The sequence below is a fragment of the Dendrobates tinctorius genome, unplaced genomic scaffold (genome assembly GCF_039654945.1).
Source record: "Dendrobates tinctorius isolate UK_male_01 unplaced genomic scaffold, ASM3965494v1 ptg000079l, whole genome shotgun sequence".
Lineage (NCBI taxonomy): Eukaryota > Metazoa > Chordata > Amphibia > Anura > Dendrobatidae > Dendrobates > Dendrobates tinctorius.
Window position 1 is genome coordinate 27,539,626 of NW_027361747.1, and position 22,955 is coordinate 27,562,580.

At 44.4% G+C, this 22,955-nt stretch overlaps 1 protein-coding gene across 1 annotated transcript in view; it reads right to left on the bottom strand.

Annotated features, from left to right (window-relative positions):
* Window positions 1-19,650: 19,650 nt before the first annotated feature.
* Window positions 19,651-22,955, bottom strand: part of CNOT7 (CCR4-NOT transcription complex subunit 7) — a 58,818-nt gene continuing 55,513 nt past the window's right edge. The window contains exon 7 of the mRNA XM_073583615.1: window positions 19,651-21,161. Within this exon, the coding sequence (XP_073439716.1) occupies window positions 21,033-21,161 (129 nt within the window). The 3' untranslated portion in view covers window positions 19,651-21,032. The remainder of the gene's footprint in view (window positions 21,162-22,955) is intronic.

Below are 22,955 nucleotides of genomic sequence, written 5' to 3' on the forward strand. Positions count from 1 at the left end.
CATCCGAGTCCAGGTTTCGTTATTGACTAGGGAAGCGGACCCACCACTCGCCAGACATAAGCGCTACAGACTGATTGTGTTCATTGGAGCCACACATTCTTCCCCATAATGATCTCCAATTATTTCACTGGGCGTCCAGCCTACCTTCGTACGGTATGGATGGTTACTGTGTCCTACAATTCCTGATATTTGATGAGGACCTGTCAACTCACATATTTTTGGTACAGGAAAGATGTATATCTTTGTACCGTGTTAGCCAGTGGATAGAAAAATATTCAGGATTGAGAGTCCTCAGTAGTTGATACCTTTTAATGGCCAACTGAAAAGATGGTAACACATTGCAAGCTTTCGAGACTACTCAGGTCTCTTCATCAGGCTAGACTAATACAAAATCTGAAGTCACATATTTATTGGTAGATACTGATATTTTTCATAAAATAACAATTCTCCAGTGCCGTTCCTAATGCAGATGTATGAAAATGATGACAGCTGGGTGCTGCTATTCTCATATCATACTGATATGTCCCTACCGTGTCTGACCCTGTATAATCAGTACTATTAATACTCAGCTATCAAATTGACATACAGTATTTCGAGGAGGGATTGCACAACTTTAAGAAAAGGTGTTCCAGGAATAAAAAAAAAATATATATATATTTCAAGGAAAACACCAGCGCTCATGCTACGGCAGGGACACAAACATTTTTTTTTGTATAATTTATTACCTTTTTATTTTTTTTTAACATTTTATAAAATATTACAGCTATGAATGCTAGGTACCAGCCACAGTAGAGGCAGCAAAAACAAGACAAAGGAATACAAAATAATACACAATAAAGATGGCACCCAGACTCAGCACAAAAGATAACTGTCAGTGAGGACATGTTGACCAAGAAAGGAAAATAGAAAAACAGAAGAGGGAGAAGACATGAGAGTAGACAGGAGTAAGGGGTGTACTGTCCAACTTAGCATTAGTCTGTGATCATTTGCTAAAATTCATTTATATTCCACGGATTCTTAGCCCTCAATCCCGTAGTACCTCATGCATAAGACAGTGTCAAACCGGTTGTAAATTTGAGTTGTTGTTTCTTCTCCTTCTTAAATCAAGTCTTCCAACTTTTAGATTCACAGCTTAAGAGAGGGCAGATCAGTTTGCTTCCATTTTGCTGGTGAAGAGGCTCCATTACTGAGGTGGCTCATGACTAACTTTTGGTACAATTTCAAAGGTTTGGGGGCAGAACGAATACGGTGTGAAGGGGACTGTCATCTATGAAGGGTGAAGCAATCCTCCAGACTTATTTATGTGAATGGTAAAAGGTAACCTAATGTATTTAATGGCATTGAAAAGACATCTCTCAAAAGTATCAGACATGTAGAAATTACATATAAATCTACAATCACATTGGGGGAATACGCCACCTAATGGAGGTATAGACACATATCCAAAAGTGTAGATAATATACCCACTGCACAGATAAGAAATGTTTCAAGCTCACCCAAATTGTGGCATGAACTGGACCATTCCCATTGGGAGCACATCATTAATGTGGATGTTTGTGTCCCCAGTCCAGCAGGTCAGAATCATATCCCTGTCCACATTGACTTCCACCCTAACATGGGTAGAACCCAAATGTAGCCCACATACCGTATGCGAATAAACCTATGTCATCCCGGGAAATATGTTAGTCTACAGACCATAGGGGAACACTTAGAGGCATCAGGTGACCATAAAACTGTGAGAGGCGCAGCATTGGTGATAGCAATTCTCAGGAGGACGGTACCCAAGCCTAGCCCTTACGTGTGTTGCCCCACTTTAGCTCTGTTTTCTTCTCGACTCATTTTGTGATATAATTCTTCCACAGTTTTATGTTTATATAATGCCTCTGAGTGAACAGAAAGTTTTAAGTGTCCCCTATAGTCTGAGGACTAAATGTCCTGTATGCTTCTAGAAGTCTTTAGATGGCATCCTTCTCTCCAGGGTCAAATTTGGCCAATTTACTTATTTAGGGCTGTTTCACTTCCACCCTGACAAGAGCAATACCCAATGTGGGGTCTTTGAGGGTCATTCCAGAGCAATACAAGGTTCAACAGGGACATAATAAAATCCTGACCCTGTGCATTAAAGGGGTTGTCCCACAATCAAAAGTTTATTGTAATCCACAGATCTTGGAATTATAATAATTTCCACAATTGGATGTGTTTAAAAAAAAGTTCCTGTGCTGAGATAATCTTATAAATGTGCCCCTGCTGTGTACTGTGTAATGGCTGTGTCTGACCGTGCAGGAACATGGTCTGATCATACCACAGCTCCTGGGCAGGGGAGGAAGGAAAATAATATACAGACATTACAGCACGGGATCACAGCTGATTTTTTCTTTGAGGCAAAATATTGTTTAAAAACAGGTGCGAAAATATTTTACCTCACAAAATGAATCCACTGTGATCCCCTGTTGTAATATCTGTATACTCTCTTTTGCTTCCTCCCCTGCCCAGGAGCTGTGGTATAATCAGGCCATGTTCCTGTACGGTCAGGCACAGCCATTACACAGTGCACAGCAGGGGCACATTTATAAGATTATCTCAGCACAGGAACATTATTTTTAAAACACATCCAATTGTGAAAATTATTATTATTCCAAGATCTATTGGTTAAAATATACTTCTGTTCATGGGAAAACCTCTTTAGGGACATAAGACCCAAACTACCCACAGGAATGATGTGCTCACAATGATTTGGCTGAGATTGATCCACTTCTTATATGCACAAAGGTGATATTATCTTCACTTTTGCATATGCGTCTATACCACCATTAGGGGACCGTTCTCCCATTGCGAAGGAGTGACAAGTAGTCACAAATGTCCCACTGTACATGGACTTATATTATGTGTTTTTGTGTGTCTGATCGTTACGAGACGACTATAATGCATTCCAAGTTTACTATTCACCATTACCAAGGGTAAGCGCTGGCTGATTAATCCTCAGAGATCCCTCCAAAAAGGAAGCCAGTAATGAACAATCCCCAAAAAGTATGTAAGATACGTTAAGATCATTAGTTTGTCAATCTGACAGTGCTGCGAAGGGATGTGGGCATCAATGCATGTAATTTAAAGACTACTCTATACCACCTAAACAACACCTTGTATCCTGTCTCCTGGACACAAAGAGAAATAGGGGACCCATGGGTCAAATTATACCATCTCGAAAAATTGTTAACTGAATAAGTCCGTTCCAGGTGCGTTTCAGAAGGTAACAGGTGGTTGTACCATCATGGCATATTGCTAAAGGAGACATGTTTTACTAGGCCCAAGCCTGAGCACAAAGATTCTAATTGAGTCTTTGGTTGCGCATATGAGAGCGCAGGACCGTGAGAAGTGAGAACATACAGTTGGTTGGGTCTCCAGAAACCTACCTAACAAGGATCTATAACATTCATTGAGGATTTAATGAGGATCAAGCGCCTTCCTTTAGAAAATGAATGGTCCAGAATCAGCCACTTCCATTCCACATGTGGAATAACGTGGTATTAATGGTCTGGAGTTAAATTATGATTTTCAATCATGGTTACAGTCGAGATGGACAGGGGGATAAATATCTTGCTATGATTCATTTCTTGCCCACAGCTAATGTGATTGTGGGGTCGTCCACTACTAGGACAACTCCTTCATAAACTAAATGTTTAGCTCCGATAAAAAAAAAAACAACACCTATGCTCCCCTCCCGTGCCGGCTCCATTCCAACGGTGTCGGCACTCGCAGTCCCTTGGCTGTAATGCGGTGGAATGACGTGATGCCGGCGTTCTATCAGTGGACAACCCCTTTAAGGATAAGGGCTTAAAACAGAAAATAAATTCTATTAATATCCGCAGTTTGGTCTCTGATTTGCGATCTACAAACTTGAACAAATGAGAAGCAACATAATATGGGTAGATGACAGATTAGCAGACATTGCCACAGTCTATAGGTTTCTAAAGATCCGACACTGTGGTTCTGAGTGAGCTATTATTCCATACCAATATCAATTTGATGATCACTAAAAAACTGTTGTAAAAGAAAGGCCTAGATAATTGCATTAGACAGGCTTGTATAAGATTAAAGGAAATTTGTCAGCGGGTTTATGCATTGTAATCTGTCAGCACCATGAGGTAAGGGCAGGTACCCTGATTCCAGCAATGTTTCAATTAGTTTACTGGGTGCAGCAGTTATGATAAATTACAGTTTTCTCTGCTGCAGATATAGCAAAGCTCACTTATTGATCTGTGAATACCACCACCCACATCACAGCTTTCTGTGTACAATGTATAGTGACAGATCTGCTCAACAGTGAAGGGGTTGTGGTTGGACTAGGATGCACAAGGCCAGTTGTCCTGTAGTGATAATCTGCCAATAAAATAATGATTGTATTGAAACAGCAAAACACAGCCCAGTAAAGGACAGATCCCTGGAACCAGGGTTTCTGCTCCTATAATATGGTGCTCTCAGATTACATAGTAAAAACCTGCTGACAGATTCTCTTTAAGGATTCTAGGAAGGTTATTCATCGTGACACAAAGCAGATTCTGTTGCGGATTTGGCCCTGCGGATCTGCAGCAGAACTGCATGTGATATACAGTACCATTAAAGGCAATGTAAATCAAAAGCCGCAGCATGTCACTTCTTTTGTGCGGATTTGCTGCAGTTTTCCATCTGCTCCATTCTAGAAATCCGCAGGTGGAAAACTGCACAAAAACTGCAGGGGAAAACCGCACAAAAACTGCAGTAAATCTGCAGGTAAAACGCAGGTCATTTTACCTGCAGATTTAGCAAAAACTGCAGGGAAAATTCCTCAGCAGTTCCAACACCGTGCGCACACAGCCTAACTAAGCCATCTTGGTCCTTCTAAGCTCAGCCATACACTGAATTTCATAGAACTGCGATTTTGCTGTTTAAAAAAAAAAATATAAAAAATATAAATCACCCCACTATTTCCCCCTTCAAAAATAAGGATTATTATTTAAAAAAATAAACATATTTGGTATCTTTGTGTCCAAATAAAGCCAACCTATCAAAATAAAAAAATTATTTAAACCCCATGTTAAATGCAAAAAAATCGGAATGCCAGAATCGCAATTTTTTCAGTCACTACACTTTCTAAAAAAATTGCAATAAAAAGCGATCAAAATATCATACATACCCTAAAATGATATCGATAAAATATCATCCTTGGGCGCCCGCACACATTTCAATCGATGGAAAAATAAAAGTTACAAATCTAAGCAAATGCCAGCAAAAAACAAAAATTTTTTTTTTTTTTTTACAAATTTCAGAATTTTCCTTTCCAACACTAAAATAATAATAATAATGAGACTACACAATCACAGTGTATTTTATCTAAAACAATACTTTATCCTGTCCTAGTGATGTGACCTTTGAGAGCAGAAGTTCAACGGTAAAATGGAGCAGTTGCCCATAGCAAGCCGTCATTATTCCGAGGTTCTATATACCAACTTCGTATTCTGTCACCAGATCCAGGCTCCATGTCTTACAGGCAGCCTTAATATTAGAGATGATCAAAAAGATTTGCAGGATCCTGGTCTAGCAGTAAGTTTGCAGTCCATGGCCGCCACACCAGAACCGCCTCCTACCTGCCAGAATCCCTCTTCCGAGTAGTGGGCCCAATGTGGCTTCATTGTTACATACTTTATAATGCTCCGGACATATTAATTATAAGATATGCCTTCAGGTAAGAAGACGCTCAGGGCTTTTGTTCAGCAGCACAGACTACAGACTTGTCCACTAGACCTGCGATTTTTATTTAACATCTTTATGAAATACCAAAAGTTTCCCCAAGTACAACAAATTGTTTCATTCTTAAATGCTGCTTAGTTTCAGTAAAACATATTGGCTTATATTTTGTAAATCTGGCATTACACTAATGTCTTATGTAAGTAATCCGTCCCATCTGATAAATCTCAGCATTTTTTTTGCCTCTGAACCAGAACTCTGCCTCATCGTGAAATGTACAGGGTGGGCCATTTATATAGATACACCTAAATAAAATGGGAATGGTTGGTGATATCAACTTCCTGTTTGTGGCACATTAGTATATGGGAGGGGGGAAACTTTTCAAGATGGGTGGTGACCATGGCGGCCATTTTGAAGTCACCCATTTTGGATCCAACTTTATTTTTTCCAATGAGAAGAGGGTCATGTGACACATCAGACTTATTGAGAATTTCACTAGAAAACCTATGATGTGCTTGGTTTTAACGTAACTTTACTCTTTCATGAGTTATTTACAAGTTTATGATCACTTATAAAATGTGTTCAAAGTGCTGCCCATTGTGTTGGATCGTCAATGCAACCCTCTTCTCCCACTCTTGACTTGAAAGTTGCGATCATAATCTGTGCATACGCAACTTCCAGCGGCCATTTTCCCAAAGTCCACCATCGTGAAAAGCATGGGAAGTGAAGGGACTCCTGACATTTTCTGAAAGCCTGGAGCCTGCCACAGCTTCGCACCACTGAACACCCACTCCTTCCAGCCTGGAGCCCGCAGCATCGCCCCACTCTTGTCACTCTGCTTCCTGCAGCAGTGATGATGCTCCCTGGCAAACTACCATAAAAGTGGACTATAAGACGCACCACCATTTTATTAAACACTTTTTTCAAATTTTCCACAAAATTTGAGGTGCATCTTACAGTCCGCAAAATATGGTATTTTTCCTAGAACTTTGGCATAATTTACCCTTTCATGCTGCCACACCTGGTGGTGAACCTGTTTACCTTAGGTTTATGCTTTGGCATCATCCCCTTCATCTTCTGCCATGTCGGAGGTCTATTTTGGAGTCGCTTGAAGATTTTTCATCCTGACTATCTTTTTGAATATGACTTCATTAAGTCATCTATTGTTTACAGCAATATCCACTTTTTCCGATGAGCTATTTTTGAGCAATTATTAGTGGGATTACATACAGTCATATGTAAAAGTTTGGGCACCCCTATTAATGTTGACCTTTTTTCTTTATAACAATTTTGTTTTTTGCAACAGCTATAGTTTCATATATCTAATAACTGATGGACTCAGTTATATTTCTGGATTCAAATGAGGTTTATTGTACTAACAGAAAATGTGCAATTTTGCATTTAAACAAAATTTGACCGGTGCAAAAGTATGGGCACCTTAACATAAAAGTGACATTAATATTTCGTAGATCCTCCTTTTGCAAAAATAACAGCCTCTAGTCGCTTCCTGTAGCTATTAATGAGTTCCTGGATCCTGGATGAAGGTATTTGTGACCATTCCTGTTTACAAAACAATTCCAGTTCAGTTAAGTTTGATGGTCGCCGAGCATGGACAGCCCGCTTCAAATCATCCCACAGTTGTTCAATGATATTCAGGTCTGGGGACTGGGATGGCCATTCCAGAACATTGTAATTGTTCCTCTGCATGAATGCCTGAGTAGATTTGGAGCGGTGCTTTGGATCATTGTCTTGCTGAAATATCCATCCCCTGCGTAACTTCAACTTCGTCACTGATTCTTGCACATTATTGTCAAGAATCTGCTGATACTGAGTTGAATCCATGCGACCCTCAACCTTAACAAGATTCCCGGTGCCGGCATTGGCCACACAGCCCCAAAGCATGATGGAACCTGCACCAAATTTTACTGTGGGTAGCAAGTGTTTTTCTTGGAATGCTGTGTTTTTAGCCTCCATGCATAACGCCTTTTTGTATGACCAAACAACTCAGTCTTTGTTTCATCAGTCCACAGGACCTTCTTCCAAAATGTAACTGGCTTGTCCAAATGTGCTTTTGCATACCTCAGGCGACTCGGTTTGTGGCGTGCTTGCAGAAACTGCTTCTTTCGCATCACTCTCCCATACAGCTTCTCCTTGTGCAAAGTGCGCTGTATTGTTGACCGATGCACAGTGACACCATCTGCAGCAAGATGATGCCGCAGGTCTTTGGAGGTGGTCTGTGGATTGTCCTTGACTGTTCTCACCATTCTTCTCTGCCTTTCTGATATTTTTCTTGGCCTGCCACTTCTGGGCTTAACAAGAACTGTACCTGTGTTCTTCCATTTCCTTACTATGTTCCTCACAGTGGAAACTGACAGGTTAAATCTCCGAGACAACTTTTTGTATCCTTCCCTTGAAAAGCTATGTTGAATAATCTTTGTTTTCAGATCATTTGAGAGTTGTTTTGAGGAGCCCATGATGCCACTCTTCATAGGAGAATCAAATAGGAGAACTACTTGCAAGTGGCCACCTTAAATACCTTTTCTCATGAATTGATACACCTGGCTATGAAGTTCAAAGCTCAATGAGGTTACAAAACCAATTTAGTGCTTCAGGAAGTCAGTAAAAAGTAGTTAGGAGTGTTCAAATCAAGAAAATGATAAGGGTGCCCATACTTTTGCACCGGTCAAATTTTGTTTAAATGCAGATTGCACATTTTCTGTTAGTACAATAAACCTCATTTGAATCCAGAAATATAACGGAGTCCATCAGTTATTAGATATATGAAACTGAAATAGCTGTTGCAAAAACCAAAATTGTTATAAAGAAAAAAGGTTAACATTAATAGGGGTGCCCAAACTTTTACATATGACTGTATACAGGACACACCTGTTTTGCAGAATTGTATACCGTATATTTTTCTATATTCCTTAGAATTTTCTTCAATTCTTAACTTTTGAGTTCCAACATTATGAGGCTATAGTGTTTTCATGCTTTTTTAGATTTAAATTTTTATCTTTATTTACACTAGATATGTTTATATCACGTTGTTATATATATATATACACATATATACACACACACACACACACACACACACACACTTGTAATATAGTTCCTTCTAATCATGTTATTTTTCATATTCTAATGTATATTATTCTTTGCTCTGGCCATATCCATTATTTGCTTGCAGTATGCCCTAATCTCTCGCCCTTATCCAAAATGGCCTCACCAATATTGTGTGCATGACATGTTTTCTGGTGTGCACTTGGTCTCTTGTGCATTTTGCCTGTGGTCGCCACAGCACCCTCTTGAAAAGTTGCCGCAACCTGCATGATGGACCCACAGAAATGCAGGCAAGCCGCTGCAGGAGCCCTGTAATTGGCAGCTGAGTGGGTTACACCTCATTGGTTTGGAGATCATCTCTGTGCCTACATTATTCTCATCTCCCCCCCCCACCACCACACACACACACACACACTACCAGTCCGAGAAAGCTCATGCGGCGATCATAAGATGGGAGGCGCCCGGACCCAGACCTGCAACACACATCAGACATTATAGAATGCTGTAGATAAGCCATGAAAGGTGGTGGCCGTATCATATCAGCCAAACCTGGTGACAGGTTCGCTTTGAATGGAAGAAGTTTGGGACCACCATAAGTCTTCCTAGACCTGGCTGTCCAGCCAAACTGAGCAATCATGGGAGAAGAGCCTTGGTGAGAGAGGTAAAGAACCCCAAGATCACTGTGGCTGAACTCCACAGATGCAGTAGGGAGATGGGAGAAAGTCTCACAACGTCAATTATCACTGCAGCCCTCCACCAGTCGTGCCTTTATGGCAGAGTGGCCCGATGTAAGCCTCTTATCAGTGCAAGACATATGAAAGCCCGCATAGTTTGCTAAAAAAAAAAAACACATGAAGAACTCCCAGACTATTAGAAATAAGATTCTCTGGTCTGATGAGACAAAGATAGAACTTTTTGGTGATAATTCTAAGCGATATGTGTGGAGAAAACCAGGCACTGCTCATCACCTGCCCAATACAATCCCAACAGTGAAATATGGTGGTGGCAGCATCATGCTATGGGGGTGTTTTTCAGCTGCCGAGATAGGACGACTGGTTGCAATTGAAGGAAACATGAATGCGACCAAGTACAGAGATATCCTGGATGAAATCCTCTTCCAGAGTGCTCTGGACCTCAGACTTGGCAGAAGGTTCACCTTCCAACAAGACAACCCTAAGCACAGCTAAAATAACAAAGGAGTGGCTTCAGAACAACTCTGTGACCATTCTTGACTGGCTCAGCCAGAGCCCTGACCAAAACCCAATTGAGCATCTCTGGATAGACCTGAAAATGGCTGTCCACCAACGTTCACCATCCAACCTGACGGAACTGGAGAGGATCTGCAAGGAGGAATGGCAGAGGATCCCCAAATCCAGGTGTGAAAAACTTGTTGCATCATTCCCAAGAAGACTCATGGCTGTACTAGCTGAAAAGGGTGCTTCTACTCAATACTGAACAAAGGGTCTGAATACTTATGACCATGTGATTTCAGTTTTTCTTTTTTAATAAATTTGTAAAAATGTCTAAATTTCTTTTTTTTTCAGTCAAGGTGGGGTGCAGAGTGTACATTAATGTGAAAAAAAACAGGATTTTTGGGTTGCTTACCGTAAAATCTTTCTCGGAGCCTTCATTGGGGGACACAGAGACCATGGGTGTATGCTGCTGCCACTAGGAGGCTGACACTATGCACAAAAAAAGGTTAGATCCTCCACCACAGTGTACACCCCACCAACCGGCAGGGAATTCCTCAGTTAGTGAGAAAGCAGTAGAAGTAACAGAATAGATTGAAAACAGAACAACTCAACAGTAACCAATCAAGCAAAGGAAGAACAGGAGCTGAAGAACATGGGAGGGTGATTTGTCCCCCAATGAAGGCTCCGAGAAACAGATTTTACGGTAAGCAACCCAAAAATCCTGTTTTCTCGTTCGCCTTATTGGGGGACACAGAGACCATGGGACGTCCCAAAGCAGTCCCTGGGGTGGGAAACAAACTTCCATCAGGCCAGCGGACTCACCACCGCAGCCTGCAAAATCCTACCTAGGCTGGCGTCCGCCGAAGCGCAGGTGTGGACTTTGTAGAATTTCACAAACGTGTGAACTGCTGACCAGGTTGCAGCTTTGCAAAGCTGCAGCACGGAAGCTCTGTGGCGTACTGCCCAGGAAGCACCCACTGCCCGGGTAGAGTGCGCTCTGATCCCCGGAGGAGCCACTCGATGCTTAACCCGGTATGCCTCCAAAATTGCCGATCTGATCCAGCGAGCAATAGTAGCCTTGGAGGCCGGGTGACCTTTCCGCGCCCCATCTGGAATGACAAAAAGAGAGTCTGTCTTTCGCAGGGAAGCCGTCCTAGACAGATAGACTCTCAGCGCCCTGACCAGGTCCAGCTTGTTCAAGGACCGCTCCCGAGGATGAGATGGACTCGGACAGAACAATATCCTCATTGAGGTGAAAGGAGGACACCACCTTCAGAAGAAAAGAGGGCGGAGGCCGCAGAACTACCTTATCCTGGTGAAGTACCAAAAAAAGGCGAACGGCAAGAAAGAGCCGCCAATTCCGACACGCGCCGGATGGAAGTGATGGCCACCAGAAAAGCTACCTTCCAAGAAAGGAGAGAAAGAGAAACATCCCTGAGAGGTTCAAAAGGAGGACCTTGTAGTACCTCAAGAACCAGATTAAAATCCCATGGAACCACGGGCGCTCGGTACAGAGGAGCCGAGTGAGCCACGCCCTGAAGAAAGGTTTTGACCTGAGGGCGGGAGGCCAACGTCTTCTGAAATAAAATGGACAGCGCCAAAACTTGACCCTTCAAAGAACTGAGGGCAAGTCCCGCATCCAGCCCTGCCTGAAGAAACGCCAGAACAGAAGGGAGCGAAAAGCACATGGGCGCGATGTCATTGACCTCACACCAGGTGAAATAGACCTTCCAAGTACGATAAATTCTGGAAGATGATGGCTTTCTTGCTCGGATCATCGTATGAATTACCTGATCGGAGAATCCTGCCCGTTTCAAAACCTTGGTCTCAATAGCCATGCCGTTAAATTGAGCGGCCGAGAATTGGGGTGGCAAATCGGACCTTGAGACAGTAGATCTGCCCTGTCTGGAAGCTTTCAGGGGGCGTCCGCGAGAAGGTTGACAATGTCCGCGAACCTTCTGGGCCAATTCGGGGCGATGAGAATGACTGGAATTCCTTCTGCTTTGATCTTCAACAGCTTGGGAAGAAGCGGCAGAGGAGGGAACAGGTAGGGGAGTTCGAACTGCGACCAAGGGATGGCCAGAGCGTCTGCGCCCACTGCCAGAGGGTCTCGAAACCTGGAAACAAACTGTGGGACTTTCCTGTTGAGGCGAGACGCCATCAGGTCGACATCCGGGGTTCCCCATCGACGGCAGAGCAGATGAAACACCTCCGGATGTAGGGACCACTCTCCCGCTGTGAGACCCTCGCGGCTGAGAAAATCGGCGGCCCAGTTGTCTACGCAGGGAATGTGTACCGTGGAAATTGTCGGGACAGAAATCTCTGCCCAATGAAGAATCTTGGACACTTCTGCCAGAGCTGAGACACTCCGTGTCCCTCCTTGGCGGTTGACATATGCCACCACTGTGGCATTGTCTGTCTGAATCCGGACAGGCAAGCCCCTGAGCAGCCTCTCCCAGTGGACGAGAGCCAGACAGATCGCTCGTATCTCTAGGACGTTGATCGGCAGAGCTGATTCCTGAGTCGAACAACGACCCTGAACAGTGAGATTGCGGAACACTGCACCCCAGCCGAGGAGGCTGGCATCCGTTGTTACAATCTGCCAGTGAATGGGAAGAAAAGACCGGCCCAAGTGGATAAGAGGTGACGTCAACTACCAGTTGAGTGACCGCTTGATCCGGCATGAAAGACGTACAGGGCGATCCAGGGACAGAGCCGACCTGTTCCACCTTGACAGAATGGCGTGCTGGAGAGGTCTGGCGTGAAATTGGGCAAAGGGAACTGCCTCTATCGCCGCCACCATCTTTCCCAGGACCCTCATAGCTGTTCTGAGAGACGGAAATTGTGTGGTCTGCAGCGATCGTACATCCTGCTGCAGGGAAAGAATCTTCTCTCGTGGGAGAAAGACTCTTGACCGACGAGTGTCGAACAGTAGGCCCAGAAACACAAGACGTTGAGAAGGAATCAGACAAGACTTTTTCCTGTTGACGATCCACCCGAAATTGGAAAGGGTGTCTAGGACGATCGTCAAACTTAGGCGAGCCTGTTGAAAAGAGGAAGCTTTGATCAGAATATCGTTGAGGTACGGAAAAAGAACGAGACCTCTGATCCTCAACAAGGCCATCAGCGCAGCCATGATCTTTGTGAAGACTCTGGGAGCGGTGGCGAGACCGAAGGGGAGCGTGACGAACTGGTAATGTTCCTGGCGAATCGCAAAACGCAGGAACTTCTGATGTCCGGAGAATATGGGCACATGTAGATAGGCATCTTGGATGTCTATTGAACACATGAATTCCTGCTCCTCCATGGAAGCAATTACCGAACGAACCGACTCCATCCGGAAGTGGCGAAGGTGTACTCTCTTGTTGAGAAGCTTGAGATCCAAGATGGGTCGGACCGCCCCGCCTTTTTTCGGCACCACAAAAAGGTTCGAATAAAATCCTGTGAACCGCTCCGAGTCGGGAACGGGCACAATCACCCCGGAACGGAGGAGAGAGGTGATGGCCGTAAAGAACCCCGGGATCAAGGCTGGATCTTTTGGAGGACGGGATTCAAAGAAACGATCCCGTGGAAGAGAGACGAACTCTATCTTGTATCCTGACGATACAACCTCCCTGACCCAAGCGTCCTCTACTGAGGCCAGCCAGACGTCCCTGAAGAGAAGTCGACCTCCCAATTGGAAGGGACCCTCGGGAGTCCGACGATAGTCATGCAGATGTAGACCGTCCAGATCTTGATGGTCTGCCCTGGGCAGAGTGGGATCGCCAGGAAGGAGTGGGCCTGAAGGAAACTTTCTGTCTTGGCACGCCTGCGGTCTTTGTTGGTTGGATGGGTTCTCCCCCGTATTGAAACGGCAGAATGCCCGAAAGGGTCGAAACTGACGCCTTAGTGGAGGTCTGCGAGCTTGGATTGAGGGAGGAGGGAACCCGTGCCTCTGGTGGCGTCCTTAATAATCTGGTCCAATTGGGATCCAAAGAGGCGTACTCCCTGGAAAGGCAGGTTAGTATGAGACTTTTTAGAAGACAAGTCCGCCTGCCAGGCCTTGAGCCAAATTGTACGTCGGATTGCCACATCGTTGCTTGACGCCTGAACTGCGCAGGATGCTGCATCCAAAGAGGCAGAAAGCAGATAATCCCCTGCATGGGAAATCTGATTGGCGAGATCGGCCAATCGCTCTGGTTGTGCCTTATCTAGGATACCCTGACGAAGATCCTCTGCCCAAGTAGCTATGGCCTTTGCTGCCCAAGATGAAGCAAAGCTTGGACATACCGCCGCTGAAGCCGCTTCGAAGGCAGACTTAGCTAGGGATTCTATAATCCTATCATTAGAATCCTTTAGCGACGCCACGCCTGAAAGCGGGAGAACCGTGTTATTAGAAAGTCTGGACATGGGCGGGTCCACCGAGGGAGAAGCAGACCAGTTGTCCGTGAGCTCTTTAGCAAACGGGTACAGTACGCTGAGACGCTTTCCTCTTTGAAAGCGTCTGGTCGGATCTTTTCTTTCCCTGGTAAAAATCTTTCCAAACTCGGAATGGAAAGGAAATACCCTGGAGGGTGTTTCCGCCCGTCAGAACGAAACCTCCTGATCTGAGGATTTCGAAGGGGGTCAGCAATCTCGAAGGTCTGGTGAATCGCTGCAATGAGGTTCTGCACCGTAACCTTCATGTTCGCATCCTGGTCCGAATCCAGCTCTAAAATCCCCTCAGAAGACCTGTCCGAGAACGCTTCACCTGACTCGGGAGAGGAGGCCCGGGAAGGAGGCTGCTGAGAAGGATTATGCGGTGAGATGGGACGAAGAGAGGCTTCCGGCTGGAGATCCTGCCTGGGTCTTTTGCGACTAACGCTGGCTGGCTCACATGGAATCTCTTGAGACCTGCTGGACCCTGCAGAAGTGTCCAGGGGCAACTTATCGAGAACGGCTACTAGGGACTGAGACACCTTGGTGAGGGGTCTGCCACTGATTGTGATAGAGACGAAGCCCAGCTAGGCATGGGGGGTTCACTCTCGCATGGAGCAATAGATGGCTCCTGGGCGGCGTCGGGCTGAATAGGATTGCTGCAGTCTAGGCAGAGGGGAGTGGACTGACCTGAGGGAAGTTTGCGATTGCAAGAAGAGCACGCAAAGTACTTAACTAAGGTGCAAGAGGAGGCAGGAGGACGAGAGCGGTCAGGCTTAGAACTAGACATACTGATGGACAGTCACTGAAGCAGTGCCGGAAGGTTGGGGGACAGGAGGCAGAGGAGGGTGTCAGTCTGCAGTCGCAGAGCTACTCACGGTCCGGTGTCCTGTCGCAGCTTCCAGCAAATGAAGGTGCACGGCTCGTCTGGGCTTGCAGGGGGCACGGCAGATAGGACAGCGTCCGGCTGACAGGCTGTGAAAATGCAGCCTGAGAACAGAGCAGGAAGCGCGCGCTTCCCTGCAGAGACCGAGGAAGAAGATGGGCGGGGCTAACCGCCGATACTAAAAATGGCGCTGTACTATCCAGACTGGGAGTGGGTGGAGACAGCGCCGCCTCAGGGAGACTTAGAGTGAGGGGAGAAGGCGGTGGGCAGGCTTAAAGCGTGCGGAAAGCCCGCCCGAGAAAGGCGGGGGGCGTGGCCGCGACGCAGGACAAAGCCCAAGATGAAGCCGGGGCCTAGATTAGATGAGGCGGCCGCCTGTCAGCGCAGGGCGGCGCGGAGGCCCCGCAGCACTGCCGCGCTGACCGCTCCCGAGGCTCGCTGGGGCCGGACGGGAGAAATCCCCCCCTAGAAGTGCACTGGGGGCCAAGTTGCGGCAGAACAGGCCAATAACAAGCCGGGGCCTGAATTAAATGTGGCGGCCGCCGGGAAGCGCGGGGCGGCGCGGAGGCGTCGCAGCCCTGCCACCGAGACCTCTGGAGCTGCTGAGGAGAATGGGACCAGGGGCCTCATAGTTACCCTGCCTGATCCGTCTCTATGAATAAAGGTACCTTCATCCAGAGTGTGTTGTCAAGAAGAGTATCCGCGCCTCATCCGACCGACAGGCTCTGGTAGGCGAGTGGGTGGGAGACGGGGAACGAGGACCATCTGGATCGCCTGACACACATCCTTGTTCGGATCTCCTGGTCCTGCTGTAGAGACCTATGAGGATACGGGGTGGCAGTACACGCCGTACTCATAGTCTCTTTGTGGGACTACAGATGTGACTCTTCACTCTGTATCCCTCCGGATAACCTGAAAAGAAACGACGCACGCTGAGGTAGATATGGGTCTAATGAAAGACCCGTGTCCACCTCCTACTGACACTAAGCTAAACTGAGGAATTCCCTGCCGGTCGGTGGGGTGTACACTGCGGAGGAGGAGCTAACCTTTTTTTGTGCATAGTGTCAGCCTCCTAGTGGCAGCAGCATACACCCATGGTCTCTGTGTCCCCCAATAAGGCGAACGAGAAAATGAACTTTTTGAATTTACCAATGCAATGCAATGAAACAAAGAGTGAAAAATTTAAAGGGGTCCGAATACTTTCCGTACCCACTGTAACTACATTATATATGGAACTACAACAAAAACTTAATACCTTAAAAACTGTAAACTGCCTTTGTCAGATGTTGACAGTACAAATGTGCTCAGGATGATCCTGATGCCTCAGCTTCTTCATAGATTATTCATAATACTCCAGTCTGGCTGCCATTGAAATACTCTTTTAGGTTTGAAGCCATGTTCATAGCCATGTTGCTATGAAAAAAGGGATTTCCCGAAACAAACACACTCCAACCTCACACTGAGGGTACCCCAATTGTTCCCTTTTTGGAGGTGGGTTATCAAGGGAGGCACAAAAACATACTTCCAATGGTGATGCTACTGCTTAAAGCATGGGAAAAAAACAAACAGCTGTTAGATAATAGCAGATATACTCCGCTTACCCCTATATAGCAAAATCCCAATCATCCAGAGATGTTTAGGTTGGAGGGCTTCAGTCCTTGGAAGAAGCTAGCATTCAGTTTATAGCCTAGCTGCAGATAGACAAAACTGTTAAAAACTTTCAATAACTGAGAGAATTTCTACTGCAGCAAAAATATTTTTATCAATATCTCAACTACATCATGCATGGTCTACACAAAACACTATTGCTCAGCTCACAGTCCATAACAATTTCCTAATGCCAATTGTATTAAAATGGTATTACCAAATTGCATAACGGAAGCTATCTCCAGGTTTTGTAAATTATTTATTGTGCAATATACAGTATATCTAACCATCCTTGAAAAATAAAAGAAAGGTGGGAGTAAGATACTGGGGTAATTGACCCTAACCAATGCGATACAATAGTTTCCTCAGTTGCACAATTGTCTACCAGAGATACCCAGACTCTATTGCAGCTGTACTCACTACATCAGGTTTAAAGAACCCCTAAACTGCTACACAAGAATAGGGGTGAGGTCGGATGACGTGTCCAAGGTGCGGAGAAGGTCCAGCTGATACCATACATATGTTCTGGGTGTGTGGCTTTCTTGGAAACTTCTCGAAAAAGACCATAGGATATATTGACAATGTGTTTGACCTTAAAATCCCAATACAACCTATAGTTTGCATTCTGGGCTTCACTGGCTATATAACTAAGGATGAGAACATACGATTGGAGCTTAAAACGTGTCTATCAAATTAGGAAAGCTATAGCATCATACTGGCTTGATAGTTAAATTTCCTTCATATAGTTTAAAGGCTTCCACGCAGCCCTGCAAATATTATAATGAGCCTCACATATATCTCCATATAGTATTATGCACTTCCCATAGCCCTCAATACAATATACTGCACTTGCCATAGTCCTCCCTATAGACTAACGCACTCCCCATAGTCCTCCATACAGTATAATGGCCACCACAATTTAAAAAATAAGTAGAATACTCACCTCTCCTTGTTCCCCCGCTACTCTGATCTCTGTGTAGGGAAGGTGGACTGACGGACATATCTGTCTGTAGTGGGAAGGCGGCGGTGTAGCGCAGTGTAGGTGAGAAACCGCTGAGATAAAGGGTGTAGTATTGTAGTTTGACCATTAGAGGGCAGTGGAGAGTGTAAGAGTGGGACTGAACAACTGCCCTTGGTCAGAGAAACGGTCAAGTGATGGTGGGCGGAGTTACCAGAACTGGAAGTATAAAAGGTTGATAGAAGGTTCTGGAGAGTTCAGTCAGCAAGAGGAGCACAGTAGAGAGGACGTTCTGCTGAGGAGAAAGAGACAGTAGAAAGGCTCCGGAGGGGACTGACAGTTGAGGTGGTCACGGGGGGTGGCCCAGAGGACAGTAGCCTCAGACGAAGACAGCCTGGGGGTACCAAACGGACGGCGTACTCCGACTGGTGAAGCGCTGTGGTGGATGGGCCTAGGGCAGCCACAGTGAAAAGAGTCACGAGGGACGCCACGACTACAGTAAAAAAAAGTGAAGGTACCCGGGCCTGTGTAAGGAGAAGTGTGAAGTTGCTGTGGTGAATTGTTGTGGTCGTCAGGAGGACGGCCAATAAAAACGGACCTGTTGAATACAAATTCTGTCTCGGTCTCGTGTTTGTCTGCGGCAAGAATCGAGTCACCCCTACCTACATCTGCAGCGAGCGTTCTGAAGCGACATACATCTCAGAGAAGCGGGCACCATGTAGTGAAGTCTTAAAACGCGCTGCGCTGACACGTCAGAGTCAAGGAAGAATAATGGAGGAGGAATACAGTTGAATGTATGATGTTGAAGGGGATGCCAGTGTCGGTGCTGGCACCAAGCCCCCCTGATTCACCCATAGCAGTCACGTGTCCTGCCACTGATACCAGAGGATACCAGAAACAACTATTGATCTTAAAAACGTATCTTCCACCTTTCTGGTGATTAACCTCCTTTATTTACATGTTTAATCCTGCTGTATGTCGACACTTACTAGTCAACAGTTGAAATGTCTGCATTAATATGTACTTACGAATACTGTTTATATCCAGAGATGTCTAGGAGTGGGAGGGAAGGGTGGGAATGGGCGGGTATATATATATATATATATCTGATTAAAAAATTAAATAATAAATCATAGTATAGTAAATGATACTTTATGTGTGAGTAGCTCATGTAGTCTGTATTAGGGTATGTGTCCACGGGGCATATTGGCAACGCTTTGTACGCAGCGGTCACCCAGCTCCACGTGCCGCCCCATGTAGTACATGCGGTGATACCACCCGTGTTCATTGAACACATGCGGAATCACCACATCTTATTTATAGACCCTGTTATTTATCTTGCGGAGACTGAGTGTCTCCGCAAGATAAATAGACATGCTGCAGTTTAGAAAGATGCGCCGCATGTCCGGTTGCGCAGGGAAGCCGCTGGTGTCCCTGCACGTATAGTGGAGATGGGATTTCATAAAATCCCCTCCACTATGCAGTAACATCTGGATGCTGCGGCTGTACGCAGCGTCCAATCCGCAGCAAATACTGAAGGAATACGCCCCGTGGAAACAATAAGAGCTCCCAGTTGTGCGTCAGTTCTTTCTCTCCTGTAATTCTCCATATCATCTGCAGATAATGGTGGCTGTACGGCCCAATTAAAACGTATTCTTTTTAGCACAGTGTCTGATGATCCTGCAGAAATCTAACAAATCTTACAAGTTGAGGGGCAACTTACCATCTGCAATGTGTGCCTGCTTGGTGGCTACTGATGGATTAAATGAAGACTCTGAAAAAAAACATATTTTTTCAGCCTTTATTTACAAAAGCTCTAAAAACAAATATCCTTTGTTTGCAAACGTTTTGTACTTTATGCATTAAAAGGATCACACGGTTACAAACGCTGTAACTTTGAAACAAACAAAAAAAAAACCTCAAGATATTACAAAGTATAAATAGTCATGACTGACATTGCATTGTATTTCATACAGGTCAAATGTGTGTATAAAAACACACATCATCCCTTTGTTGGGAAATCTGAATTTGCCATCAATCCTCTGGAGACAAAACAAATCCTATGTTTCTGCAATCATCACAGTGGTGGCTAAAAAAGAAGAAGTACTGTTGATCGATAGTGACAATATAAAAAATATATTGCAAAAGATAAGACAGCATCACCGAGAGCCGCAGCATTGTCCACTACATCAGTGATGGCAGCAGCACCATGGAGCAAGGTCTGCCGTGTCCTCCTCCTCTCCATCGTGATGCCATGCATCCACCGCGTCGATTGACGGAGAACTTCTCGTACCAAAGCTAAAACTTTTCATTTTGTTGTTACAACAAATGAGTACATTTCCGTAGCAAGATACAAATCAAAATTGTATATCCAGTGTCTGATGCTCTGAAGTGGAGTTCTCTGTCTGACTTGTTGAGCTTTTGGATTGCATCCGTTTTTGTTTTTTTTTTTGCATTAACTTTGTTTTCTTCCATTTTTGCATGCAGCTTATTTTCCCCTAACAAATCATTATGAGTATCCAAAACTCAAGCACCTAATAAATACTGTTTCTTAAAAATAAAAAATGGTGACTATAATAAGTAAACCAGGATTTGAGGATAAAAGTCGAGTGTTTCCTAAGACAAAAGTGCAACAACTTCTGGAGAGGGTTTAGTGACTTTCATAGCTAGTCAGCACCTTGATCTAGCCATCTTCCACATTAGAGGGCAGCATTTTTTAGGGTCTGACATCCTTGTCAACGTGTAGACCATAAAAGTATAGGGATCAGCTCTTTAAGGCTTTTAAATAAGAAGAGGTAGGGAGAGGGAGGTTAGAAGAAATAGGTAATTGGTAATCAACCCCAGAGATGCAAGTATAGGTTGTTAGTCAATAGGTTGTTGAATTATTTAGAAACATCTTGGATCGAGTACCTCGGATTCCCCAACAGTAATGGTGTGTTGGGGTGAGGTTGGGTAAGTGCATAGTGTAGATGGAGATCTACAATAGATAAGGCAAACATAAACGTGAGATACCAATCTGCTTGAAGGCCAAGTGGTTCTATGTTAGTAAAGTAAGACAGAAAGTAAATGGTTTTTGAGAGATGACAACCAAGAAATCTGAGCAGAGATAAAACATGTAGAAAGTGACCGAGCTTGGCAATAAAAAAAAATAAACTTCTACTTTTTTAGGTCACGACTGCTTGTTGGCTTCTTCTTCGTATGCATTGCCAGTCCCATTCTGAACGTAAGACGATCCTGAACCCAAGCCGTACAAGTGGCCACAATACTTAGCGTCGTCTATGTGGTCTTCAAAGAACATCTGGAGGAGAATGATACAAAAATAGTTACATGATGGCAGTCAATTAGAGATGATACAACGGTCATTACACCACAAAGCTTGACAATATGACTACCTCCATACAAAGTCAATTAAGAGATCGCATACTGAATCAGTAAACCTATCAGCAATGCTACATAACACAAAACATAAATGCAGAAAAATACCTGTACAAGTGATTGCCTAATCAGAATTAGATCATGCTGCATAATATATAAAATAACAGATGTACACATATACATAAAGTCAATTAACACAAGAGAAATCTAAATCAAATCAGTATTTGGTGTAACTACCACTTGTTTGCCTCATCAGATGGATGAGTAACCAATTTTATGAAACAAATTATAGTAATTGTCAAATAAGTCTTTCACTGAAACAGAAACAGCTGTATAAGAGGCTTAAAACTGAGTGAGGAACAGCCAAACTCTGCTACAAAGTTGAGATTGAGGAATATGGTTTCTTGTCATAGGTCATATACAGTGGGTACAGAACGTATTCAGACCCCTTTAAATTTTTCACTCTGTTTCATTGCAACCATTTGGTAGATTCAAAAAAGTTCATTTTTTTCCTCATTAATGTACACTCTGCACCCCATCTTGACTGAAAAATCAGAAATGTAGATATTTTTGCAAATTTATTAAAAAAGAAAAACTGAAATATCACATGGTCATAAGTATTCAGACCCTTTGCTAAGTATTGAGTAGAAGCACCCTTTTGAGCTAGTACAGCCATGAGTCTTCTTGGAAATGATGCAACAAGTTTTTCACACCTGGATTTGGGGATCCTCTGCCATTCTTCCTTGCAGATCCTCTCCAATTCCGTCAGGTTGGAAGGTGAACGTTGGTGGACAGCCATTTTCAGGTCTCTCCAGAGATGGCTCAATTGGGTTTAGGTCAGGGCTCTGGCTGGGTCAGTCAAGAATGGTCACAGAGTTGTTCTGAAGCCACTCCTTTCTTATTTTTGCTGTGTGCTTAGGGTCATTGTCTTGTTGGAAGGTGAACCTTCGGCCAAGTCTGAGGTCCAGAGCACTCTGGAAGAGGTTTTCATCCAGGATATCTCTGTACTTCGCCGCATTCATGTTCCTTCAATTGCAACCAGTCGTCCCTGCAGCTGATAAACACCCCCATAGCATCATGCTGCAACCACGTTTCACTGTTGGGATTGTATTGGGCAGGTGATGAGCAGTGCCTGGTTTTCTCCACATATACCGCTTAGAATTATCACCAAAAAGTTCTATCTTTGTCTCATCAGACCAGAGAATCTTATTTCTCAGTCTGGGAGTCCTTCATGTGTTTTTTAGCAAACTCTATGCGAGCTTTCATATGTCTTGCACTGAGGAGAGGCTTCCGTCGGGCCACTCTGCCATAAAGGCTCGACTGGTGGAGGGCTGCAGTGATAGTTGACTTTGTGGAACTTTCTCCCATCTCCCTACTGCATCTGGGGAGATCAGCCACAGTGATCTTGGGGTTCTTCTTTACCTCTCTCACCAAGGCTCTTCTCCCATGAGTGCTCAGTTTGGCTGGACAGCCAGGTCTAGGAAGACTTCTGGTGGTCCCAAACTTCTTTCATTTAAGGATTTTGGAGGCCACTGTGCTCTTATTGTATATAAGGGGGAATATATATATATATATATATATATATATATATATATTTTTTTTTTTTTTTTTTTTTTAAATATTCAGATTAGATTATTAATATTCCCTTAAATAAAATATTTATCTGCATAAAATTGAATGGCAGACCATTCGGTGATCAAATACAAAGGAGTGCTAA